The sequence below is a fragment of the Empidonax traillii genome, unplaced genomic scaffold (genome assembly GCF_003031625.1).
Source record: "Empidonax traillii isolate 1590-97213 ecotype Southwest subspecies unplaced genomic scaffold, ASM303162v1 scaffold73:size1297144, whole genome shotgun sequence".
Lineage (NCBI taxonomy): Eukaryota > Metazoa > Chordata > Aves > Passeriformes > Tyrannidae > Empidonax > Empidonax traillii.
In genome coordinates, this window is record NW_020955266.1 from 690,990 (window position 1) to 710,915 (window position 19,926).

A 19,926-nucleotide genomic window follows, 5' to 3' on the forward strand; every position below is an offset into this window, starting at 1 on the left:
TAATATAGACATAAATATTTTTATGAGCACTAATGGCTGCTACATACAAAATTAACGTACACAAATTTGTCTCATATTGGTGGATCTCACGACATTTTTCTGTGATATGTAACCAACCAATTGGGTGTCCTCAATAAAATGTAACCTTGAATTTCCTGTCATCAAAGAGCTTCCCATTCATTTCCAAATTACAATCACTTCATCTCACAGTGCAGAGATCTTCCCTCTGGCCTTCTCTCCTTGAACTGAAGCATTAAGCAGCTGGGACAGAGTGGGAACAACCACCCCACAGGATAACAGATACTTGAATTTTGCTACAAATGACTCTTGGCAGCACAAATTCAATATTCTGCAGAAGTCACACAAGGCATCTGTGCACAGTGGCCATAATTTTTATTTCTAGAACCCTGTTCATATCATCTACTCTATGAAGAAACTGCTTCTTCAATAAATTGACCTGGTTTCTGCAGAATCTCACCCCTGTGTGCAGAAAAAGGTAGTTTGCATGGTCTTCCGAGGTGTTGGAGCACACACAGGAATGGCTGTGACTGCTGTCACGTGTAACAGGTTTGTGCAAATGAAGGACAACATCCTACAAGAAAGGAAAAGGCAGCTATGGAATACAGTGAGAGTCAGAACAAGCTCCTGGTACTGCAATGAATTCATTAGAGAAGCTACAGGGGGGAAAAAACCCACCAAAACCACATGGCTTTATTTAACCCTTAATGCAATTCCTCCCAGTATACCAGGGCTAATAGTTTTTCACCAAGTAACTGAAGCAATCTCATGAACAGCAGGTTCCTGGGGTTTTGAGTGACTGTGCAAGTTTCTGAACAATTATTTTCAAATTGTAAATATCTCAAACACCTTCTCTCTTCCAGAACTTTGAAATATGCATCCAAAGCTTACAACAAAGATTAAAGAGGAACAAAGAACCCTTGTGTTTAAGCATGGGATGCAGATCCTTAGCTGAACACTACACTGCATAAAGATTTGCAGAGAGAAGTAAATCAGTCTCCATAAAATGGACGTGTCTTCAAAGATCCTAATTTGAAGTTTCACTCCCCCCAGTTCCTATCCATGTACATGTGTTAAAAACATCTTACTGGGCTTAGTTTCTTAAGTCAGTCTCAATTCAGCAAAACCTGATCGAAAACCCAATAAAATGCAAACTAAACCCACCATAATACAGATCCCTCACCTTCCGACAAGGCAGGGGAGTAGCAACGGGGAGGAATTAGAAGTCAAGGCTCCTGCACCACATTTCCAAACTCCCCTCTGCTTCAGCTCTTCCTCCCAACTGTTTGAGCATAATAAGGCGTTGGATGTTGCACACACAAAGTGAGGACTCCTATGGCAGGTAATCTTATGTGCAAAATACACCACTCTGAAGGCTGAAATCTCCAGCTCAATATTCAGTATCTGTTATGAAAACCAAATCTTACTGCAGCCACTTCCAAGTGTCTGCTCAGCTTATAAGATTTCGTTCAGGTTAAGGGGCCTCAGAGCAATTTAATAAGATGTATAACTTGCATAGTTTTAATAACTGGAAGAAAATACACAGGAGCAACCGCCTCTATTGGTGTTCCAAAATGGGTTTGACTGAATTGCCATCTCACTGCGACACAACAGGGGACAAAACTGTCTGGGTACCCAAGAGATGCTTTGTTACAGAAAAAACCCAATCAAATTGTTCCACAGTTTCAACAGAAGAAATCCAAAGACAGCACTGTGTCAGTAAGTGCCCAGCACTTTGCTGCTGCTGCTGTTTGTCCGAAGGAAATGCAGCACAAACACAGCAGAATTCAGCGAGAGAGCAAGCACTGGTTTTGGGCACCTGTAAGACCCCAGAGGGACTGGACAGCCCTGGACAGACTGATTCCAGACACTCTCCAGAAGAACACTGCATCCTCCCTCTAGATTTTACAAATTAGATCAAAAAAAATCATTTAGAGGACCTCGTAAGGCCTTCAAATACTTCAAGAAGCATCCTGAGGCAAAAAAAATGAGCTTATTTTCAAGGTGTGCCGTGACTGTCACAGCCACTGGATGGGTTCAGCGCATCCACAGAGAGAATCTAATTTGCTGTCTGATCAGCAAACAGCTGGAAAAATCATGTAGCCATTGAAACAGTTCCACATGGAAGAGATTTACAGAACTGTAACTTCCCAAATGATTTAGAGAGCAGCAATCTTGGATATTGAATGAGACACGGGAGAAAAAAAAAAAAATTATCATTCGGTCCTTGAAGGATTTGCTAAACCTGCACCACAAACACAGTCCCTGGACAGGTGCAGGGGCAAACAGCAGATTCAAGACAGACGTAGTGGCAAACCCAATAATCTCCTAAATACCTAGTGTTACTCTAACATCTCTTCAGGTTTTTTGTTCTTGGAGGTTTCCTGCCTAAGCACCAACCAGATTAATTCTCTTTAGCTTGCAAAATCGGACAAGATCACAGCCTGGAGGGGAAAGGCTGCCATGATAAATATTTCATGGGCTACATCAATGAAATTTATTTTGCCAAGGAGAATGGAAGGAGAGGAAAAGCAGAGAAATAATTCATTAAAAGAACTTCAGCTTAGCAATGCTGGGGGGAAAAAAAAAAAAAAAAAACATGCTAGGAAAAAAGGAATTAAACACAGAGGTTTTAAATAGGTCAGAAGCTTAAGTACTCTTAACACATGGCAAAGTGACAAAGAGCTGAGCTTTTCAGAAAGAGAGTACAGCAATGTGTGTACTTAACAGTAATTCATCCCCTACCCAAGGAAATATCCCCAGACATACCAGTAACAGTTTCAGCTTCTTGCATGTCATCCAACTTGTAAGACCTGCTGAGTTCACTGAAGTGCCACTGCTCAAAACCCACTGCAGACTGCAACAAATACCTTGAGCTTTCCTTTATTTCTCAGAGGAAAACTTCTCCCTGTGTTCTACTGGATGGGGCAGTAAGTTTTGTTTTCCAGAAGACAAAAAGGCAACATCAAGAATTAAGGTACTGAAGACAAAGCTTAAACATTCCTGTACTGCAGTAACTCAGCAGAGCTGAAAATTTGCAGCTTCCATCATAGAATTTGCAAAAAATAAATGTTTATTCTCTCCTTCCTTCCACTGTTTGATGTAATTTGCAGTGGTGAACACAGTAACTCAGTTTTATGACACCTTTTCCATTTACTCCCCTGCCCCATCCAATCTGGACCTCTCACAACCAGGATCAGCAGGATGGGCAAGGAAAAACAGCAAAATCGTGTTGAGGCAAACTAAACAATCCAGGATCCAGTAACTCCCAAATTCTAATCCCAGATCTGCCAATGACTTGCTAAAGGGCTCTGAATCACTGGATTAGGGATTATTTTTTCTTAAGTGGGTAAATTAGAGAAAGACATACTGTGCAAAGAATGGAACAGTCTCGGGACAAGGAGGTGAAACGGCATTCAAACCCTTCACAGCTACTTCAGTGAGATCTGGTAACAGGTTACATATTCCAAAATTTACCTTTTCAGAAATCTTGTATTTAAAATTACTTAATAATTTTGTGGATGAAGTCACACTACTTAAACCTGGTAAAACAAAGAGATGGTGAGAAAAGCTGAATTATGTTACTAACCAAAACCAAACCCTCTCCCATCAGCAGAGCTGCCATGTGACAAACTGTTTAGTAACATCCAAAAGCCAAATTACTCCAACAGCGATGCTGGGCTGCCCTCTAGTGACGTCAGAAACCACTTCCAGCACCTGGATTTCTGAAACTCAACAGTCTCAGTCCCAGCTAAATTTTAGACAGATTTATTTATAACAGAAGAATCCTATAGCAAGCAACTTAATAAAGTGTGCTTTTGATTTAATTTTACTCTTCCATCCTAGAGTTTTTAGTTTAAGTTTAGCACTGCAATAAGATTAAACACTGTATTCAATTTAACACCTCCACGACATATTCTGCTTTTCCCAAGATTTGTGAATTCAAGTTCTCATCTTATAATGAATCTCTTGGAAAGCCATTTCAAAATCCATTACATCAGAAAACACACTATTTTGCTTTTTAAAACAGCATGACAAGAATGTAACGATAGGCTCATGTATTTCAAATTTTTGACATGGTTCTAGAATTTAATTTTTCTCATGCTCAGAGTGCATTTTCTGCGATGCCACTTTCAGGGACGGCTTAATGACTTCACTGCTGGTTACTGGGCCACCTTGGCTCTTGTTGTTATTGCCCCAAAAGTCACAGTTTATTCACAAAGCAGGGTTTGCATTGCAGCACATTCCTAGTCAACTTTTTGTTCACGTATTTAGGAAGAAAGAAGTGGCCACTTCATGAAGAGAGTGGTCAGAGTTGCAGGATTTGGCAGCAGATGAAGAACCAGCAACACAGTCCCTGCTGAGTGACCCTGATGGCATCAGAATTTCACAAATGATTTAAAAAAAAAAAAAAATCAAGTGATATTTAGGACTCTTTGTTTTCACAGAAAAAAATGACTGGGGTCTTCCTTAAGAATTAAAACCATGTTACAGGGAGTTATTTTGGGGACAGGAAGCACAACATGGGGTGGGTTTTCTTCACCTCTTGGTTTAGGCCATCTTTAAGCTACAGCTGACCCAGGAAGTTGGGCTGAACTTCAACACCTGCATCACCAGGGCTGAGGGGAATGTGCTCCTCCAGGGCAGCAAAAGGCTGTTCCCAACCCAGACTCAAATGAACCAGGCTGAGGGAAAAGCTCATGAGACAAGCATGAGGAGCAAAGGCCAGTTTACACAAAACTAATGCTTTCTTCTCCAGCACTGGAATATTTAATATTTCACAAGCCCATTATAACTAAAGACACCGAAGCATTTCTGCAAATCACCAGCGTGGGTGCCAAGCAATAAAATCTTAGTTGTGAGCATAAAAAAAAAGTACTGGAAAAAGTTGAAACGAGGTTTCCTGGCAACTTACCAGGTATATTTATTAAAAAACCCCAACATTCAAAAATACAGATGTTCTATTAGTATTTTGCAGCTTCCATATAAATAAGACTTGTTTGATTTTGTCAGCATACTCCTATCTGCAGGTTACAACACCTGGGGAAAGACCAGCACGGAGAACTTTGTTAATATTTTCCAAACACTGAGCCATCACAAAATTCTATGCAAGCTTAACATGCAGCAGTCAGACTTGCTTCCAGTCTGAACAAGTTCAGCTTCTCCTCGTTAACACATTTCTTGTCAAACAGAATTACTGTATTACTGCCAAGGCTACAGGTCTTTCCAGTTTCCCAAGAAGATGTTTAAGTGTTCAATAAAATCATATCTGCACACAAACTGCGCTTCAAACTTCTGTCATATTTGTAATCTGAATCTGAAGTGATGCAGACTCCTGTGGGCTCACTTACATGACTTCATAACAGGATCGAGCCAAACATCTGTCAGTGTAACAACACTGCTGAGATTGATTCAAATATAATCAATTACACTATCAATTAACTTCTGCTCAGTCCTGTTGACAGCAGCTTTTAGCTGAACCATCAACTTGCTCTAAGAGTATTATTAGAAAAGCTGGGATTGACCAGGCAAGCCCTACTCCAGCCCATCACTCTACATGAGTGATCCAGACCAGTTTCACATCAGGCAGTTTATGAATTTCTTCCTGCCATCTATACAGAGGTGGAGGTAGCAAAATGAAAATAAGGTTCCTCATGTCAATAGTTCACCTCAGTTACTGGTCCATTTTCTCCTGTATCTTCTTTTAAAAAGATGAATAATGCTTCAGCCTAAAGAAAAGAAAAAAAAAAACATTGAGACAGATCTAAAACTTCTCAGTAATCTGTTGAGTGACCAAGAAAAAGAAACAACTCTTCAGTAGTGTCACTCAGTATTCTTAGACAGCCTGAAACACAGGTGTGGTAAAGGTAGCAACCATTCACATGCTAGAGTTATTTGAAGTGCCTTTATAATACGCAGATCAAGTAAAGGACAAATCATGAGATTTATTTCCATTTTTAAACTTATTTAAGAGTCTTTCTATAAGTTCTCCCTGTCAAAATCTCATTCCAAAAATTTTTTCAAGTATCATGAAGTTCTGAGTTTAAAAAAAGAAATATTCCTGCTTAGAGTTATCGCTGCTCCTGACCACACCAGCAGGGGGAAGAAATGCCAGTGACAGCTTTGACAGGGCCATCTGCAACAACGTGTATTTCACAATCAGACAATAAACAAGGCTCATTCTCCAGAAGGGAAAACCAGCTCCACACTCTGTGAACTCATGGGGTGAAATTCGTATCACAGAGTCAAACCTTATCACTCATCAATCATCTGCCCCACCTCACAGAACATAAACATGTTACCTGGGATTAATGAGAGTAACTCAGCACCTACCTAAATAACAAGGCTTTGCCTTTGTTATTTGCCACAGAGAAATAGCCACTTCTGGGAGAGAAGTCCATAGACTGAGCAAGATAAATCTGTTTCCTTCTGAACACCGGGAAGTTTGAGAACACAGTATATGAAGGAATGTGCACCTATGGAGAAATAGGTCAGAAGCTACAATGAGGAAAAAGCCACCAAAAATAAAACTGAAGTACAAATTTAAAATTGAAGGTCAATGTTAAGCTCAAATGTTTAGTTCTATTCCTACCCTACATGAGTCTATATATAGAACTCTTACTGGAGAAAAGAGGCAGGGAACACATTATGAAGCCAGTTATTGTAATTCTTTTCTTTCTAAGCAATTACATGTAAGCAGTAAAAACAAGCCTCCAAACCCTCAGATTAATTCAACAGTTCCACTGCTGGCCAGAATTCTGACATGGCTGGCAAAATTTTAAATGAGCTAGGGAAAAAAAAAAACCACAGTGAGATGGTTACAGTTACCAGCTGCTGAAAATTCACATTCGTTGCTGAGTTGTATTTACAGAACTGAAACAGAATCATAGAATGGTTTGGGTTGGAAGGAACCTTAAGAGTTCATCTGGTTCCAACTGAGCAGGGACACCTTCCACTTGACCAAACTGCTCAGAGGCCCCATCCAGCCTGGCTTTGAACAGGTCCTGGCATTTAAAAGGGCGTTTTAAAAATGGAAAAAGGTAAATTAGACCATAAGACATTATTTTCAGAACAACTACACTAAAGAAAATAAACTTATATCCTTAAAATCTCCATTATCTTGTACATGTCCTGACCTAGTTGGTCTAGCACATTTATCTGCTTAATATCAGTTTTATTATGTCACCAGCAGTATTTTTATTAAGATTAAAAAAAAGCTTGTAATAAATGAAGCTGAACATACCAATTTCACAGCCTCATCAGCATCACGGGAAGCCACTGCCAAAATTTCCGTGGTGGGGTTGAAGGTCACACAGGTGGCAGAAGTAACAAGGTTCATTATGGCTTTAACTGGCTTAGGACGGTGTTCCTTGAGGCAGACATCAGTGGTATATAAATTCACAACCCCTGAAGATGAACTAAAGAAAGAAATAACAAAGATTATACGAAAAAGTAACGTTTCAGTGCATGTTACCTCGTTATCTCTAGCCACCGTTCACCTCAAAATGCAATTTACAATTCTTTACTGAACTTTGAAATAGCATTTTCTTTGGAGTTTGATTTTCCTTTGGACTTTATAACAGTATTTAGTGGAGGGGTTTAGGATTTTGTTGGTTTGAGGAGGTTTTTTTACTTACATATGAAGAGACTCAACTGTAGAGAGCCTTGATGAGCTCATCTCTTACCAGAATGAATTCAAAGCAATGACAGCTTGGTAACAAAACATTCTGAAATAATTTCAAGCTTTCAGTTGTAGGGTTTTTTATACCTGTAGAATAAGTTCACTTATAAATCCTTTTCCAGAGTGGGCTAAGGAAATATGTACTGTTCTTCAATATTTATGTGGCAGTTTCATTTAAAAGAATCAATACACTGGCTGAAGTTGCAGCTCATTAAATAAACTCAGAGAAACACTTTCAGCTTGTGGCTCTCAGCTGAGGCACCTTTTCAAAGTCTAATGTGCTATCCCTGCAGAAGTCAAATTCAGAGAACAGGAAAGAAAATTAAAAAGGGGGAAGACCCTGAATCAACATCCATATTGCAGAATTTGAGATTTCAAAATAAACTGAAGCCATATGTGACAACAGTAAACCAATAGCAGTGATGCTGGTGTGAGGTGTACTATGGCATTTTATATTTACACAGGAAAAAATTAAATTATCATCATAAACCAGGCAATACTCATCTACTCATATCTACTCTAAGCTTATCAGAACCATGTTCCTACACTCACCAGCCACCACTGAAGAGCTTCAAAATGAGATCAGAAGAACCTGCCAAACCCCGGTCAGTCACTTACCCACATGCCACATACTGGTTGTTTTTTGAAAGAGCAATGCACGTTCCTTCCAAAGAACCTTCATCTTCAAATTTGTGTAGACACTTCCTGCTTCTCACATCCCAAATGAAAACTTCACCTTCCTCTGGTTGCAGAAACAAATAGATTATAGGAACCATACATACACAACACTGCCTATTTTGTTAAGATACCTTTCATTAGATGACAACTAAAAGCTCATTTAAAGCGTCAAATGTATCAACATTATTACATTTTTAAAAAATAAAACAACTAAAGGCATCCTAAATTAGTTAACTCCATTCTTTCATTATTTACCTTTTGGTTGTGTTTTCGGGTCAGATACTGACACAGTTTTTACACAATCTTTGTAAAACACTTAAGTGACTTCTAAAAACTTCTGCAATTTGAAGGGAATTAGGATTAGTGCTGTTGGAATACTCACTTGAATAGCTGTATATTTTACTGCTGTCTGGAGTGAAAGCAGATGCAGTGCACCTTCCATTTACCTTCATAGTGCTGATCAGTTCCTTTGTCTGTAGGATGAAGAACAATGGTGACAGTGATTCTACCAAAAATCTGTAGGACAGTTGTTTCCTGTCCCACAAAAATTTTTATTTAGCTACCTTGGCATTCAAAGAACAAGCTCCTGAGTCCAACAACAGCTGGTCCAACAAACACTCATTTGCTCCCTCACTGAAGGGTCTGAGTTATACAACAGAACTGAACTTTCTTCTTTAAACTCTTCCCTTGTAAGAGTTTAAAACAAACCCAGCTGCCATCACATGGCATTTTAAAATTCAACTGCAAAAATTCACTGTGCATTATGAATCACAGTATCTGGCATGATTCATGAACACAGTACAGCAGCATGCACTACCACGATTCCCAAAAAAGCAGTCCCATATCTCTCCCACCCCCAGATGCCTGTTTGCATGCTGAGGCCATTCCTTTTGCCTGCACAAAGCTGAAGTTCAGCACTCACACAAGACTTTTTCCCAGCTCTGCCCTGAGCCCCAGAGGCCCCAAAGAGCTGCAGAGCAGAACAAGTTCTCAGACACCCCAAAATAATTCTCTAAAGCTGCAGTGAGTTGAGTCAGCAGCACATTTCTGAAGGTTGTCACAGTATGTGTCATGCCTTTGTTTCAACTGAAAGCTAGACTGCTTTGCGGATGGAATAGGGAAAGGGAAAAATACCAAGAAAGTCAAGCTACATGAACCATGAGGAGAAATTACCTTCATCGACAGCAAGTGAAGGTAACCTGAGGTTCCAATTAGCAGCATAAGTGATCCATCTGGAGAGAGCTCAAAGTTTCTGAGAAATCTTTCCTCCACACCTTTAAAAAGAGATGCAAAACTTGAAATAGGCATAATTTATTCTTTTGCCTCAACAGTCAGAGGTGTGATGAATATGAGTAGGGCCTGACTCCACTTCAGCTCTTCACTGCCATAATTCGCTGTCACAGCAGAGCTAAACTCAACTTTGCTTGTGTGTGACAATTAATGTTTAATATCCCAGAAAAACTAAAACTAAAGGGACTTGTTCCCTGAAGACAAGTTAAAAATATGACCTCCAACAATTCACTGCACTTTTTTTTAAAGCAAATTCATGTGCCATCTCTGTTTGGGAAGAGTTTCAACTACACCAAGGTGCTTACAGCACTGTAAAACCTACCTCGTACTTTGGGTATGGGAATAATATTTCCAGCCATCATGTCATACACAAAGAACATGCTGTGGTGAGTACCAGTGGCTATAACTTGTTCTCCATCAACACTGAAACGAGCCTTGTAAATTGGAAAACTCTCCAAATAGATGCTCTGTATTTTTGGATTCCTTATACCATCCACCTTAAAAAAAGAAAATAACGAACCAGGTTATCATATTGAGGAACATGCCAAATACTTTAAAATAGAAAAAACATACCAAGCAGCCAGTACAAGTAAGAGGTAAACCACCGTGAAGCATTAAACTCTTCCTCTCTTCCACAAATAACCTGCCCCTTGGCTCCTCACCCTATACAACAGGCACTCCCAGCCTTCCTGGATACACTTCACACCTCTTGCCCTTCCCTGTCTTGCCCATGCTTTGTTCAAATCATCACTAATATTGTGCTTTTTCTAAATGGAAACATTCGCTTTGAATTGTTCTTTTTTTCTTTTTCCTGCAGCCTTGTGGGATTATCAAATTCCACTTATGCCTGACCATTTCACTGATACTTGGCCATGATGAAAGTTCCTAAAGAGAGTTACGATCTTAGTTTTCAGAGGAGCAGGGCAGTGTCCCAGGATGAGCCCCTTCCTGCTGCAGTCCAGCCTCTCCATTCCCAGCATGATTTCACAGCAATATTAGAGTTCTAAATGCAAGTGGACTGCTGCCCACTCTACAGGCTTATGAACATTAGTTCATAACCTCATTAGTCCAAATCACTGCAAACCTTAAACCCAAATGTTTTTGAAAAACAAATCTTCAACTAAAAACTCGAATACAACTCAGTTTGCCTGTACTCTGTACATGCTTGATATGCAGTCACAGATGAACATGTCTTTCAAAGTGCCTTTAACCAAAGAATTTCCCTTTTTACACCACAGACATTACAACCCTGTGTACACAGGAAGAGGGAAAACAGTCTGTCAGTCCAGCCTATTTCAGATACACACATTTAAAAAAAAAAAAAAAGGGTTCTGTATTAGTGCCCATTTGCACAGAATAGGCTGGAATTCTTCACCTGGAAGAGCGACACAGACCGATCATGTCCTGCAGTCATGACCACTTGAGCTGAAGGATGGAACTGCACCGTCACCAGTTTTCCATTGGCGAAGCGCTCCTGGTTTGCAGGCAGGCAGGTGCTCATCTACAACACAGATCAAACAGGTTAAAAAAAAAAAACAAAGACTTATGCTGATAAAAAGCTCCCAATTCAATTAAAATCCTAATTTAAAGTTTAAATCCTAAACTAAAATCCTGTTATGAGATGCTACTTCAGGGTACATAAAAATACTAATTCAAAAAATACACCTCATTCATGTTTTCTTGTGAAATATTCAATTTGTCCAACATCTACCCTTAAGAGCTTCTAGTTATAGAAACAAGAAATTCACATAATCACTGATTTTACATAGCAACAACAATCAAAATAGGGATCAAAGTGGAAAGAGAAGCCTTATCTTTACCTTCAAAATTCCTCTTGGCAGGGACTCTGAGCTCGATATGAAATTGCCAGTCCTGCGTAGCAGATCATCATCTTCATCACTCTCACCTCATGAAACCAAAGCACGTGAAAACAGTCAATTGCACAAATATCCACAGCAAAACCTACAAATTCCTTACCAAAACAAGTTAAATCAAAGCACACCAAAGGAAGGAATAAAAGGTGGCTTATCCACCAGATTATTACACTACTGAAACCGAGAAAACATCAGAAATATTAATTTTTTCTTTAAGAAGCTGAACAAAGAATCACAGAAGAATTTATTAGAATAAGAATGGAATTATTTACTATCACTTGAAGATCTTTTGGATTTCTTCCTGTTTTCTAGATTAGCCCAGGCAGGAACTCCTCCCATGGCTTGCTGAAACCTTGCAAGAGAAAAGGGAAGAGACAAAAAAATAACTTTTGTGAGAAAGTAATTTCCCTCTGTGAGTTAAGTACTTAGAAGATACATCATCACAATTTCACAGGAACAGTAGTGCTTAGAACACTACGAAAGGTTTATACATTTTTTTAAGACTTCACAGTTTCTGGTGTAACTCCCCAGAAAACAAATTAATTTCTGCAGTTTGACTAAAACAAGTATTAAACAAATTAGTCCAGACAATGCTAATGCACATTTACATAAATGTCACACAAACGTATTTTATCTCAAAGAATCCCAGAATAGTTCGGGTTAGAAGGGACCTCTGGAGATCATCCAGCCCAAACCCCTCTGCCCAGGCAGGGTCACCTGGAGCAGGTGACACAGGAATGCATCCAGCTGGGTTTGGAATGTCTCCAGAGGGGGAGACTCCACACCCTCCCTGGGCAGCTGTTCCAGTGCTTTGCCACTTTCCATGGAAAGAAGTTCATCTTCATGCTGAGGTGGAACTTCTTGCATTTTAGTTTATGGCCGTTGCTTCTTGTCCTGTCACTGAGCACCACTGAAGAGTCTGGCACCATCCTCTGACACCCACCTTGGAGATATTAATCTGCATTCATGAGATCAATTATTTCACCTCAATAAAAAGTCAGCCAGAAAAACATTAATGAAACTCACTGTTCCTCAAGTCTTCTTTTCAGTTTTTTCTTAGTAAGTGTCTTCTCAGCATCGCTTTTCATGAAATCCTTCCTGTATTTATGGGTCATGTCAACACTAGAAGGGGGGGGGAACACACAGAGAACACGAAGATCATTCAAATCAAAGCCACTTACAGTCAAGGTAAGTTCCCAAGCTTGATACACAGCTCCCACCTGCAAACCCGAACTCACTTCTCCTCGGCTTCATCATCCTCATCCACCCAGGCCGGCTTTTTGGGCAACAAGTCGCCTTTCGCCTCATTTTCTACCTCTGAATCGCTGGAGTCTGCTTGGAGGCTTTTCCCCTCCGTGGCAGCAACCTGAAAACAACCGAACGGGGCCGAGTGAGCCCGGGTGGGGGGCAAGAGGGCAGGGAGGGGGCATTGACTCCCCGGGTCGGGGCAGGGCCGGGTCGTACCCTCGGGGGCCCGCCCAGGCGCCGCAGCAGCTCATCTTCCTCCACTCTGAGGCTGTCGCCGAACACCAGCTCCTCCAGCTCCCGCTCGGCGCCCGTCGCGCCGCTCACAGCCCTCAGGTGCCGGGCGCGCCGCTCCGCCTCCACCCGGGCCGCCACGGCCGCCGCCCGCTTCGGAGCCTTCGTTTTCGCCATTTTCGGCGCCTCGCCCGCTCGAGGCGGCTTCCTCGCTTTTTTCGCCGCCTTTATTTTGGGCGCTTTCTTCATTTCCGTGCTCCTCCGCTCCGTCCCGGCCGCCGCTCCCGGCATCGCTCCCCACGCCCGGAACCGGAACACGTGTGCTCCCGTCACGTGCCTCCCCACATGACCACGCCCCCCGCCCGCGATAGGCTGATCCACCGCCCCGCCCATTATATACGTTATCCAAGCACCGCCCCTTCCCCCGCGAGCCGCGGTCACGTGACCTTCTTTCTTTGCCTTCCATTCCCCCCCTCTCCCCCCCCGCCCACCCCGCGCTCCACGTGACGCGGCCGCGGCCGGGCCGCTCCATTGCGCGCCCGCGGGGGGGGAGGAGAATTCCCCAACGGGCAACCCCCCCAAGCACACGCTCTTCAGCGAGCCCTTACTGACCCCCCACAAGCCATCGCCTCGCCCGCTTTGCTCCTCATCAGCGGGCGCGGCCGCTCTTAACGCCCCACCTCGCCCGTGGCGCGCAGCCACCCCCGCCCCCCATGATGTGAATGGTTCCGCCCCCGGGGCGGCCGGGGGAGGGGGGGCACGGCCCTGGTCCCGCCCCTCGCTGCCCGAGCCCGTGGGGGGGCGTGTCCGCGCCTGCGCAGCCGCGCGCTCGTGTTGTTGATGTCCCGGCGGCCGCCGCCGGTCCCGGTCGGTCCGCGGCGCTCGGAGCGGCCGAACCGCCCGGGCCGCCCCCGCCCCGCCCCGTCCCGCCCGGCACGGCCCCCGCCGCGGGGCGCCCCAGCCGCACCGCCCCCGCGGGGGGCAGCGGGCACGGCCAGCGGGCGGCTCCTGCCCGTGAGGGCCTGATGGAAAGCACAAAGGAGCTGCTGGTGAGTGCGGCAGGAGCGGCCCCCGCGGGACCCCCCGCGCCTGAGGGAGGGTGAGGGGGGAGCGGCCTGAGGGAGGGGGAGCGATCCCCGCTGTTCGCGCTGAGGGGGCGGCCCCGCGGGGCGGGGGAGGGGGCCGGGGGCTTCTCCGGGCTGCTGGGGGGCGGCCCCCGGGGCCGGGGGGGTGTGCCCTCCCCGGAGCTCCCCGGGGCGCTGCTCGGGGCCGGCAGCCCCCGGCGGAGGGTCCCGGGGGGCAGCGGGAGGGCCCGGCCGGGGCACGTGGGGGCGGCTCGGCGGGACCCCTTTGTTGTGGCCAGGTTTTTGTCCTTTTCCCCTCCTCTCCCTCCTCCTGCCGTGGAGAAAAGTTCCAGCCCTCTATCCTCTCTCCTGCTCCGCAACTTCCTCGGGTACTCCCAGCCTAATTCAGAGTTTAGTTTTCCAGGCTCGTTTTAAACGCTGTGCACTTTTCTTTAATATCAGCGCTTCAAAAGTTTTGGATTCATTGTAGCCACTTCCTCGCTCCCTGCGATTTTTATGACCGCTGATATTGTGACTTTGTTCCCTTTGTGAGCAGCAGTAAACCCGTGAAACCAGTTTCGTTTTCAGGCTGTTGCTGGAAATGTTTTAAATGTTTAAAATTTAGCAAATTCTCAATTTCTGCCCCAGTGTGGCTTTAAAATTTAAAAGCCCTGCTACAGAAAGTATGCTGATTGTGGTTAAAAACTCCTGTGCGTGAAAAAGTAATTTATTTTAAAATAGCTATTAAAATGTGGGTGGCAACCGTTGTGATTTTTCACATCTAACCCCAGTTAAAACTAAAAGCTGCAGGGCAAGCTCCTGTATTTTAAATTAAAATAACAAGTTGGAGAACCTGCATTTACTTATTTTTTTGTATTTAACAATTTGATTTTGACTTGTAAGGAATGGAATAAGAACGCTATGAGAGAGTCTAATCTGGAACACTAAGTGGGGGAACTAAAACAATTTATTCCTTTTATGGCCTTTAGAAAGGCAATAAAATTTGATAGATTAATCGCCTTTATTCATTGCCTCTGTTTAGGGATAGTTTTGAGGAAGTGTGGCATGCAGGCTGTAGGGAACCATGCAGAGGTATATCCTCTCCTGTGTGGAAGTTACTCTTTATGCCTCAGGAGCAGTTTAGGAGTTGTTCTTGAGGAGGTGTGCGGGCTTGCACACGTGCAGAAGGATTTTAAGCTGGAAGTCAGAATTCTCTTCATTGCTCCCCAAAGAGCGAAGTGCCTCTGGCAGAATGAAAAGCAGAACAGGAGCTCCCTCTCATTGGTTTTTGTTTCTCTTACCTTCTAAAATTTGATTTAATTCTGCAAGGCTTTTGGTACCTTCTGCAAAACCACTGCTGCATTCCTGCATTTCCCAGGTAAGTGGGTACACCCTGGGCATGGGGGATCATTTGCTCAGGCTGGCTCTGAGCACGTGCAATGAACTCAGGTGTTGAAGACTTTGTTTTTTGGGTTGGTGGTGGGTTTTTTTTTTGGGGGGGGTTACATTTAAATTCGTTGTTTTGTTTGTTGTTCTGTTTGTTAATGGTAACACAGTGTTTAAAGTGAAGTATTTGCCTCTTCAAGATATTCCTGTAAGGGCTTTGTAGAAACATAATGGAGTTTGTAACAGATTTTCAGTTTTCTCAAAACTCAGATATTTCACATATTAATCATCACACCCCCCTCCAAAATCCCCTGCTAATTTGATATATTTTTTTATGAAAGAGTCTCCCCTCTTGTGTGAAACCCCCTGGGGAAGAGGCTATGGACAAAACCATTGGCAAACAGCAGAAACTGGCTTCAGACAAAATGCTGTCATACATAGCAAATGAAGAGACAGGAAAAAACATTTCTGTAATTTTCCAGCAGAGATTTTACTTATAATAAGAGTGGAAGGCACATTTCCAGATAGAGGTGAGTTGCTTATATAAAAAAAGTAAGTTTGGTTGGTTCTGATTTCCAGGAATCCCAATATGTTTAGCTTTGGGGGTTTTGGTTTGTTTGTTTTTAATGAAAGCTGAAAGTTTGTTTTCTTTAAATTGGTACCATGTTTGAATTTTCTTTTTTTGTCATGTTCTGAGGCACAATTAGGCTTCAGTTCCACAGGGACAAGCTGGGATTCTACTGTTAATTATTTTGGCCAGCTTATTTTCAGAAGAGTTGTAATAAATTAGTTCCATCGTCTCGTTTCTTTAATGCCAACATCCAAAACAGAGCTTGTAGCAAAAACATCAATGGACTTTTGAAAACAAAAGCTGTGCATCGGTTTTAAGACTAACTTGGAAATACATTTGGATCTGTTAAGGATATATGATTGAAGGGAATCTGTCTTATCACAGCCCCTTGGCTTGAAGGTTGTGGTGACCTCAGTGTTGACCTTGGCCTCAGATACCATCTGTCCATACTTCTGTCATGGTTTGGGGCTTTGGAGCTGAATACAGGCAGTGATCCCTCCGTTTAGGTGCTGCTGGGCCTTTATTAAGCTACAGCTCTTGTACTGGAAGCTCCAAATTGCTGCCATTCTAAATTCGTGCCCCAGATTGATACACTAGTAACAACAACCACTTGGAGTGGTGTGAAACCTTTCTGTGACTGTTTGGGATCATCCTCCCATGGCCAGGTGCACTTACCTGAGGGCAAGAGGTTTGGTTACATAATAAGTGGGTATTTTTTGTTGCGTTTCCCCCCTCAAAATGCTTTGTCGTAAGTTTTGACAATAATTGAGCAAATAGTCTTCATCAAGTCATTAAAGCCATTTCCTGAGTAAGTGTTTGATGTCTAATTAACGTTAAAGAGTTGTATTTTGTGTTTTGGCCATGCATTGCTTACCCTTTGTGACCGTTTTTTTATGCTATAAGAGTAGTTATTATACTCAAAGAACATATGCTGTAATGTACTGATCAAATTTATTGTGTGTGTGTATATATATGTATAAAGTATGTGCTAAAAGAGTGAGAAACTAGTTATTTTCATTTTTGTTTAGAGTTGCCTTCCTGCTTTTAGGGAAACCGGTTTCCTTAACTATATTCTTTTATCATACCATTTGCCTTATGTAATGGTTAATTAAGAGTATTTCTTAAAAATACTCTGTTGCCAAGTATTCACAGGGAGGAGAGGAAGAACAGGAAAATGGGAAGTTGGGCAGAATAAGAAAGCAGTTCTTAAGAGCTCCTTTCTCCACCCCTCCCTTCAGTAAAGAAAAGAATGCAAGAAACCCCCCGAGCAAATAGTGCTGCTCACCCCAGATTTGGTGTTGCTCTGACTGAAACCCTTCCCTGTTGAGGAGCCAGTAATCTTATTAGGAAAATCAGCCTTAGCCAGGGTGCTTCAAAGTTTGGCTTGTTCTTTTCTTTGTGCCTTGCTTCTGCTTAATGTACAGCTCGACTCTGCTAGTGGTGGAGTTTCTGCAGCTACTCCTCTTTTGGCATTAACCCACCTCAAGCTTCTGCTTTGTAGCAAGCCAAGCTCCTGCTCCAAGCAGTTCCTGTGGATAGGCAGGAAAATCTTCCCTCATTTGTTCAAAGGTGAACAACGCTGACTCGATTCTGTTTTGAGGAGAAGAAACCTCCCCAAAGCCTGATTTTTTTAGTCCTAAATCCAGTTTTGAAGAGTAGAAAACTGGCTTGTTGTTGATTTTCGGGTAGGTTTTGTTTGCATACCTGTGTTTTGAAGCTGCAGCTGCCGTGGTGAGGTGCTGCTTCAGACAGACAAGAACTCAGCCAGAGTTACTTGTCCTTCATGTGCCTAGAAATGACTTCCAGCATTACCTGTTCCATCATCTTCCCAGGCAGATGAGATGAGGCCCCTTGGTCTGTCAATTCCTGGATCCTCCTTTTGCCCTTTTTGAAGATAGGAGGGATAACAGCAAAGGAACAGAGTGTCTGCATGAGATAGATGGTTCCAAGTTCTTCATATCTGGTGAAGTTCACCACAGTATATTTAGAGACCACCAGCACTTGAGGAGCTGTCAGTGGTAGAGATTGAGGTCCTCCAAAATCAGGAACGGGCAAATTTTGTACCTAATGTTCAAAAGAGAAAGATGGAACCAGCCAACAAGAACTCAGCAGGAACTGCAGGCTGCTGCTGTACCAAAGCAGCTGCTTTATCTTGCTTATAATTCTGCTTGAGGCATAAATTGTCCTTCTTTTTTTTTTTTTAAGGATGTGGTTTTGACCTGTAGATTCAGAGCTATACCCCAGCTCTTTTAAGTTTCAGGTGTCAGAGCTCCTATTCTTTTATGGGCTCCATGCCAGTTCTGCAGGAAGGGTTATAGAACCTTCCACATCTTGTCCACTTATTTCTACAAATGCTGTGTTTCAACACGGGTTAAAAAAGAATCTTAGTGGTGTTTATTATCAAAATAGAAATGTTTTGGTCTTGTGTAGGAAAATTCCAGCATAGGTATTTGCATACCATCTTCCCTAACTTCCACCTACTTTTTGTGCACAAAATATTTGGTATTTTTTTTCCTGCAAACTTTATCTTTTCTGAGTCTCATGAAACATATTTTGAGTGGTTTCTCCAGAAATGCAATCCAGACAATAACTATAAATTAGCATTAAGAATGTCCTATGTAAATCATCTAGCAAACATGGTCATCTTCTGGCAGAAGCTTAGATAGAAATGTTTTATAGTAAAGTACAGTATTATTTTAAAACCGTAAGTAAAGCTGCTTTTTTGAGTTGTAAATCTGAGTAACAAAAATTTTGAATTGGAACTACGTGGCCAAATATTAAGAAAATGGAAAGGTGATGTGAGACTTGTTTTGGCAGTCTAGTTAAACTGAAAAACTTGATGATTACTACTTAGGAACTTGTATAATGCTAAAGAATGATTTTCTTAGTATAGGGCCCAACTTTCCATTTAGACAGAGAAAATGTTTTCCTTCTCATCTGTGGATTTTTTGGCAAAGAGGGCTTAGCAGTAACACTGAGGTTCTAAATGGATGTGACGCAAAAGAAGAACAAAAAGAGCCAAATGCAGTTGTGGTGTCTGTGATTGTCATCTTGGCCCTGCCTTCAGCCTGGTTCTGGTCCTTCACCTCACCCTCAGCTTCCCAGCCCTTCTTCCCCCTTCCCCTGCAGTGGGAGCAGAGCTGGCTGTAAAGGGTCTCTACTTTAACATTGGGAGTTGGAGGGACTGGGAATGGGCTGCACTTTAATTCCCTCTGAGCTGAGAGAGCATTTCAGACCTCTACCAGCAAAGCAACTGCCCTGTGAGTCCAGGGTTCTCCAGTCTGGAATGGGAAAAGGATGTCCCTGAGACTGCCTTGTACTGCAGCCTCCCATAAAGGGCTGAAGCCATAGAATTACCTTGATGTGGGATGAGGCCCTAATTAGTGAAATGAGGTCAGCTGACTTGGGGAGGATGAGGGAATGAAGGAGGAGATCCTTCACTGTGCTCTGAAACACCACTGGCATCGCTCCATAAAACCTTCTGGGCATCCTGGTGTTTCTGGTGGTGCTGTTGTGAGTGGTTCATATGGAATGACATTTTATTAGCAGAGATTGCGGTCAGGGGAACTTAAATATTGAGAGGTATTCAGGAGTTCATGAAACCTTGAGGAAGATGACTAGTTTTCATCTTCTGATCTGAACATTCCTGGCAGCGTTCACAGGATCCTGTATCCATGGCAACGTTGTGCTCAACTCCTGCCTTGAGCTGCACACACGTGCACTCACAAACAAGTCACTGGTGGTGCATGTTGGTGGCTGGTGGCACAGGGGAGATGGCACAGGTGACACTGCTGCCAGGGCAGGTCAGGGCTGGGCTTTGCCAGCCATGGCTCAGTGTTTCCTCTACCCAGGGGTACCATGGCCACTGCCTCCAGGGAGCTGTCA

The 19,926-nt window shown here is 43.0% G+C and overlaps 2 protein-coding genes across 7 annotated transcripts in view; one reads left to right on the plus strand and one right to left on the minus strand.

The window, feature by feature from the left end:
- Nucleotides 1-4,922: 4,922 nt before the first annotated feature.
- Nucleotides 4,923-13,341, minus strand: UTP18 (UTP18 small subunit processome component). Its single transcript, XM_027880603.1, has 14 exons — nt 13,006-13,341; nt 12,780-12,907; nt 12,568-12,663; nt 11,814-11,893; nt 11,488-11,573; nt 11,043-11,168; nt 9,990-10,164; nt 9,551-9,651; nt 8,760-8,850; nt 8,318-8,441; nt 7,262-7,436; nt 6,352-6,494; nt 5,688-5,747; nt 4,923-5,058 (listed from the first exon to the last, which is right to left on the minus strand). The coding sequence occupies exons 1-13, from the start codon at nt 13,309-13,311 to the stop codon at nt 5,723-5,725; spliced, it is 1,656 nt and encodes a 551-aa protein (XP_027736404.1). The 5' UTR covers nt 13,312-13,341; the 3' UTR covers nt 4,923-5,058; nt 5,688-5,722.
- A 617-nt stretch (nt 13,342-13,958) lies between these two features.
- Nucleotides 13,959-19,926, plus strand: part of MBTD1 (mbt domain containing 1) — a 34,396-nt gene continuing 28,428 nt past the window's right edge. For 3 of the 6 annotated variants that reach the window (XM_027880617.1, XM_027880619.1, XM_027880620.1), the window contains exon 1: nt 14,302-16,000. The gene's annotated coding sequence lies outside the window, so the exon portion shown is untranslated. Of the gene's footprint in view, nt 14,070-14,300; nt 16,001-19,926 lie in introns of those variants that run through there. The other 3 variants (XM_027880615.1, XM_027880614.1, XM_027880618.1) reach the window with 3 other exon arrangements.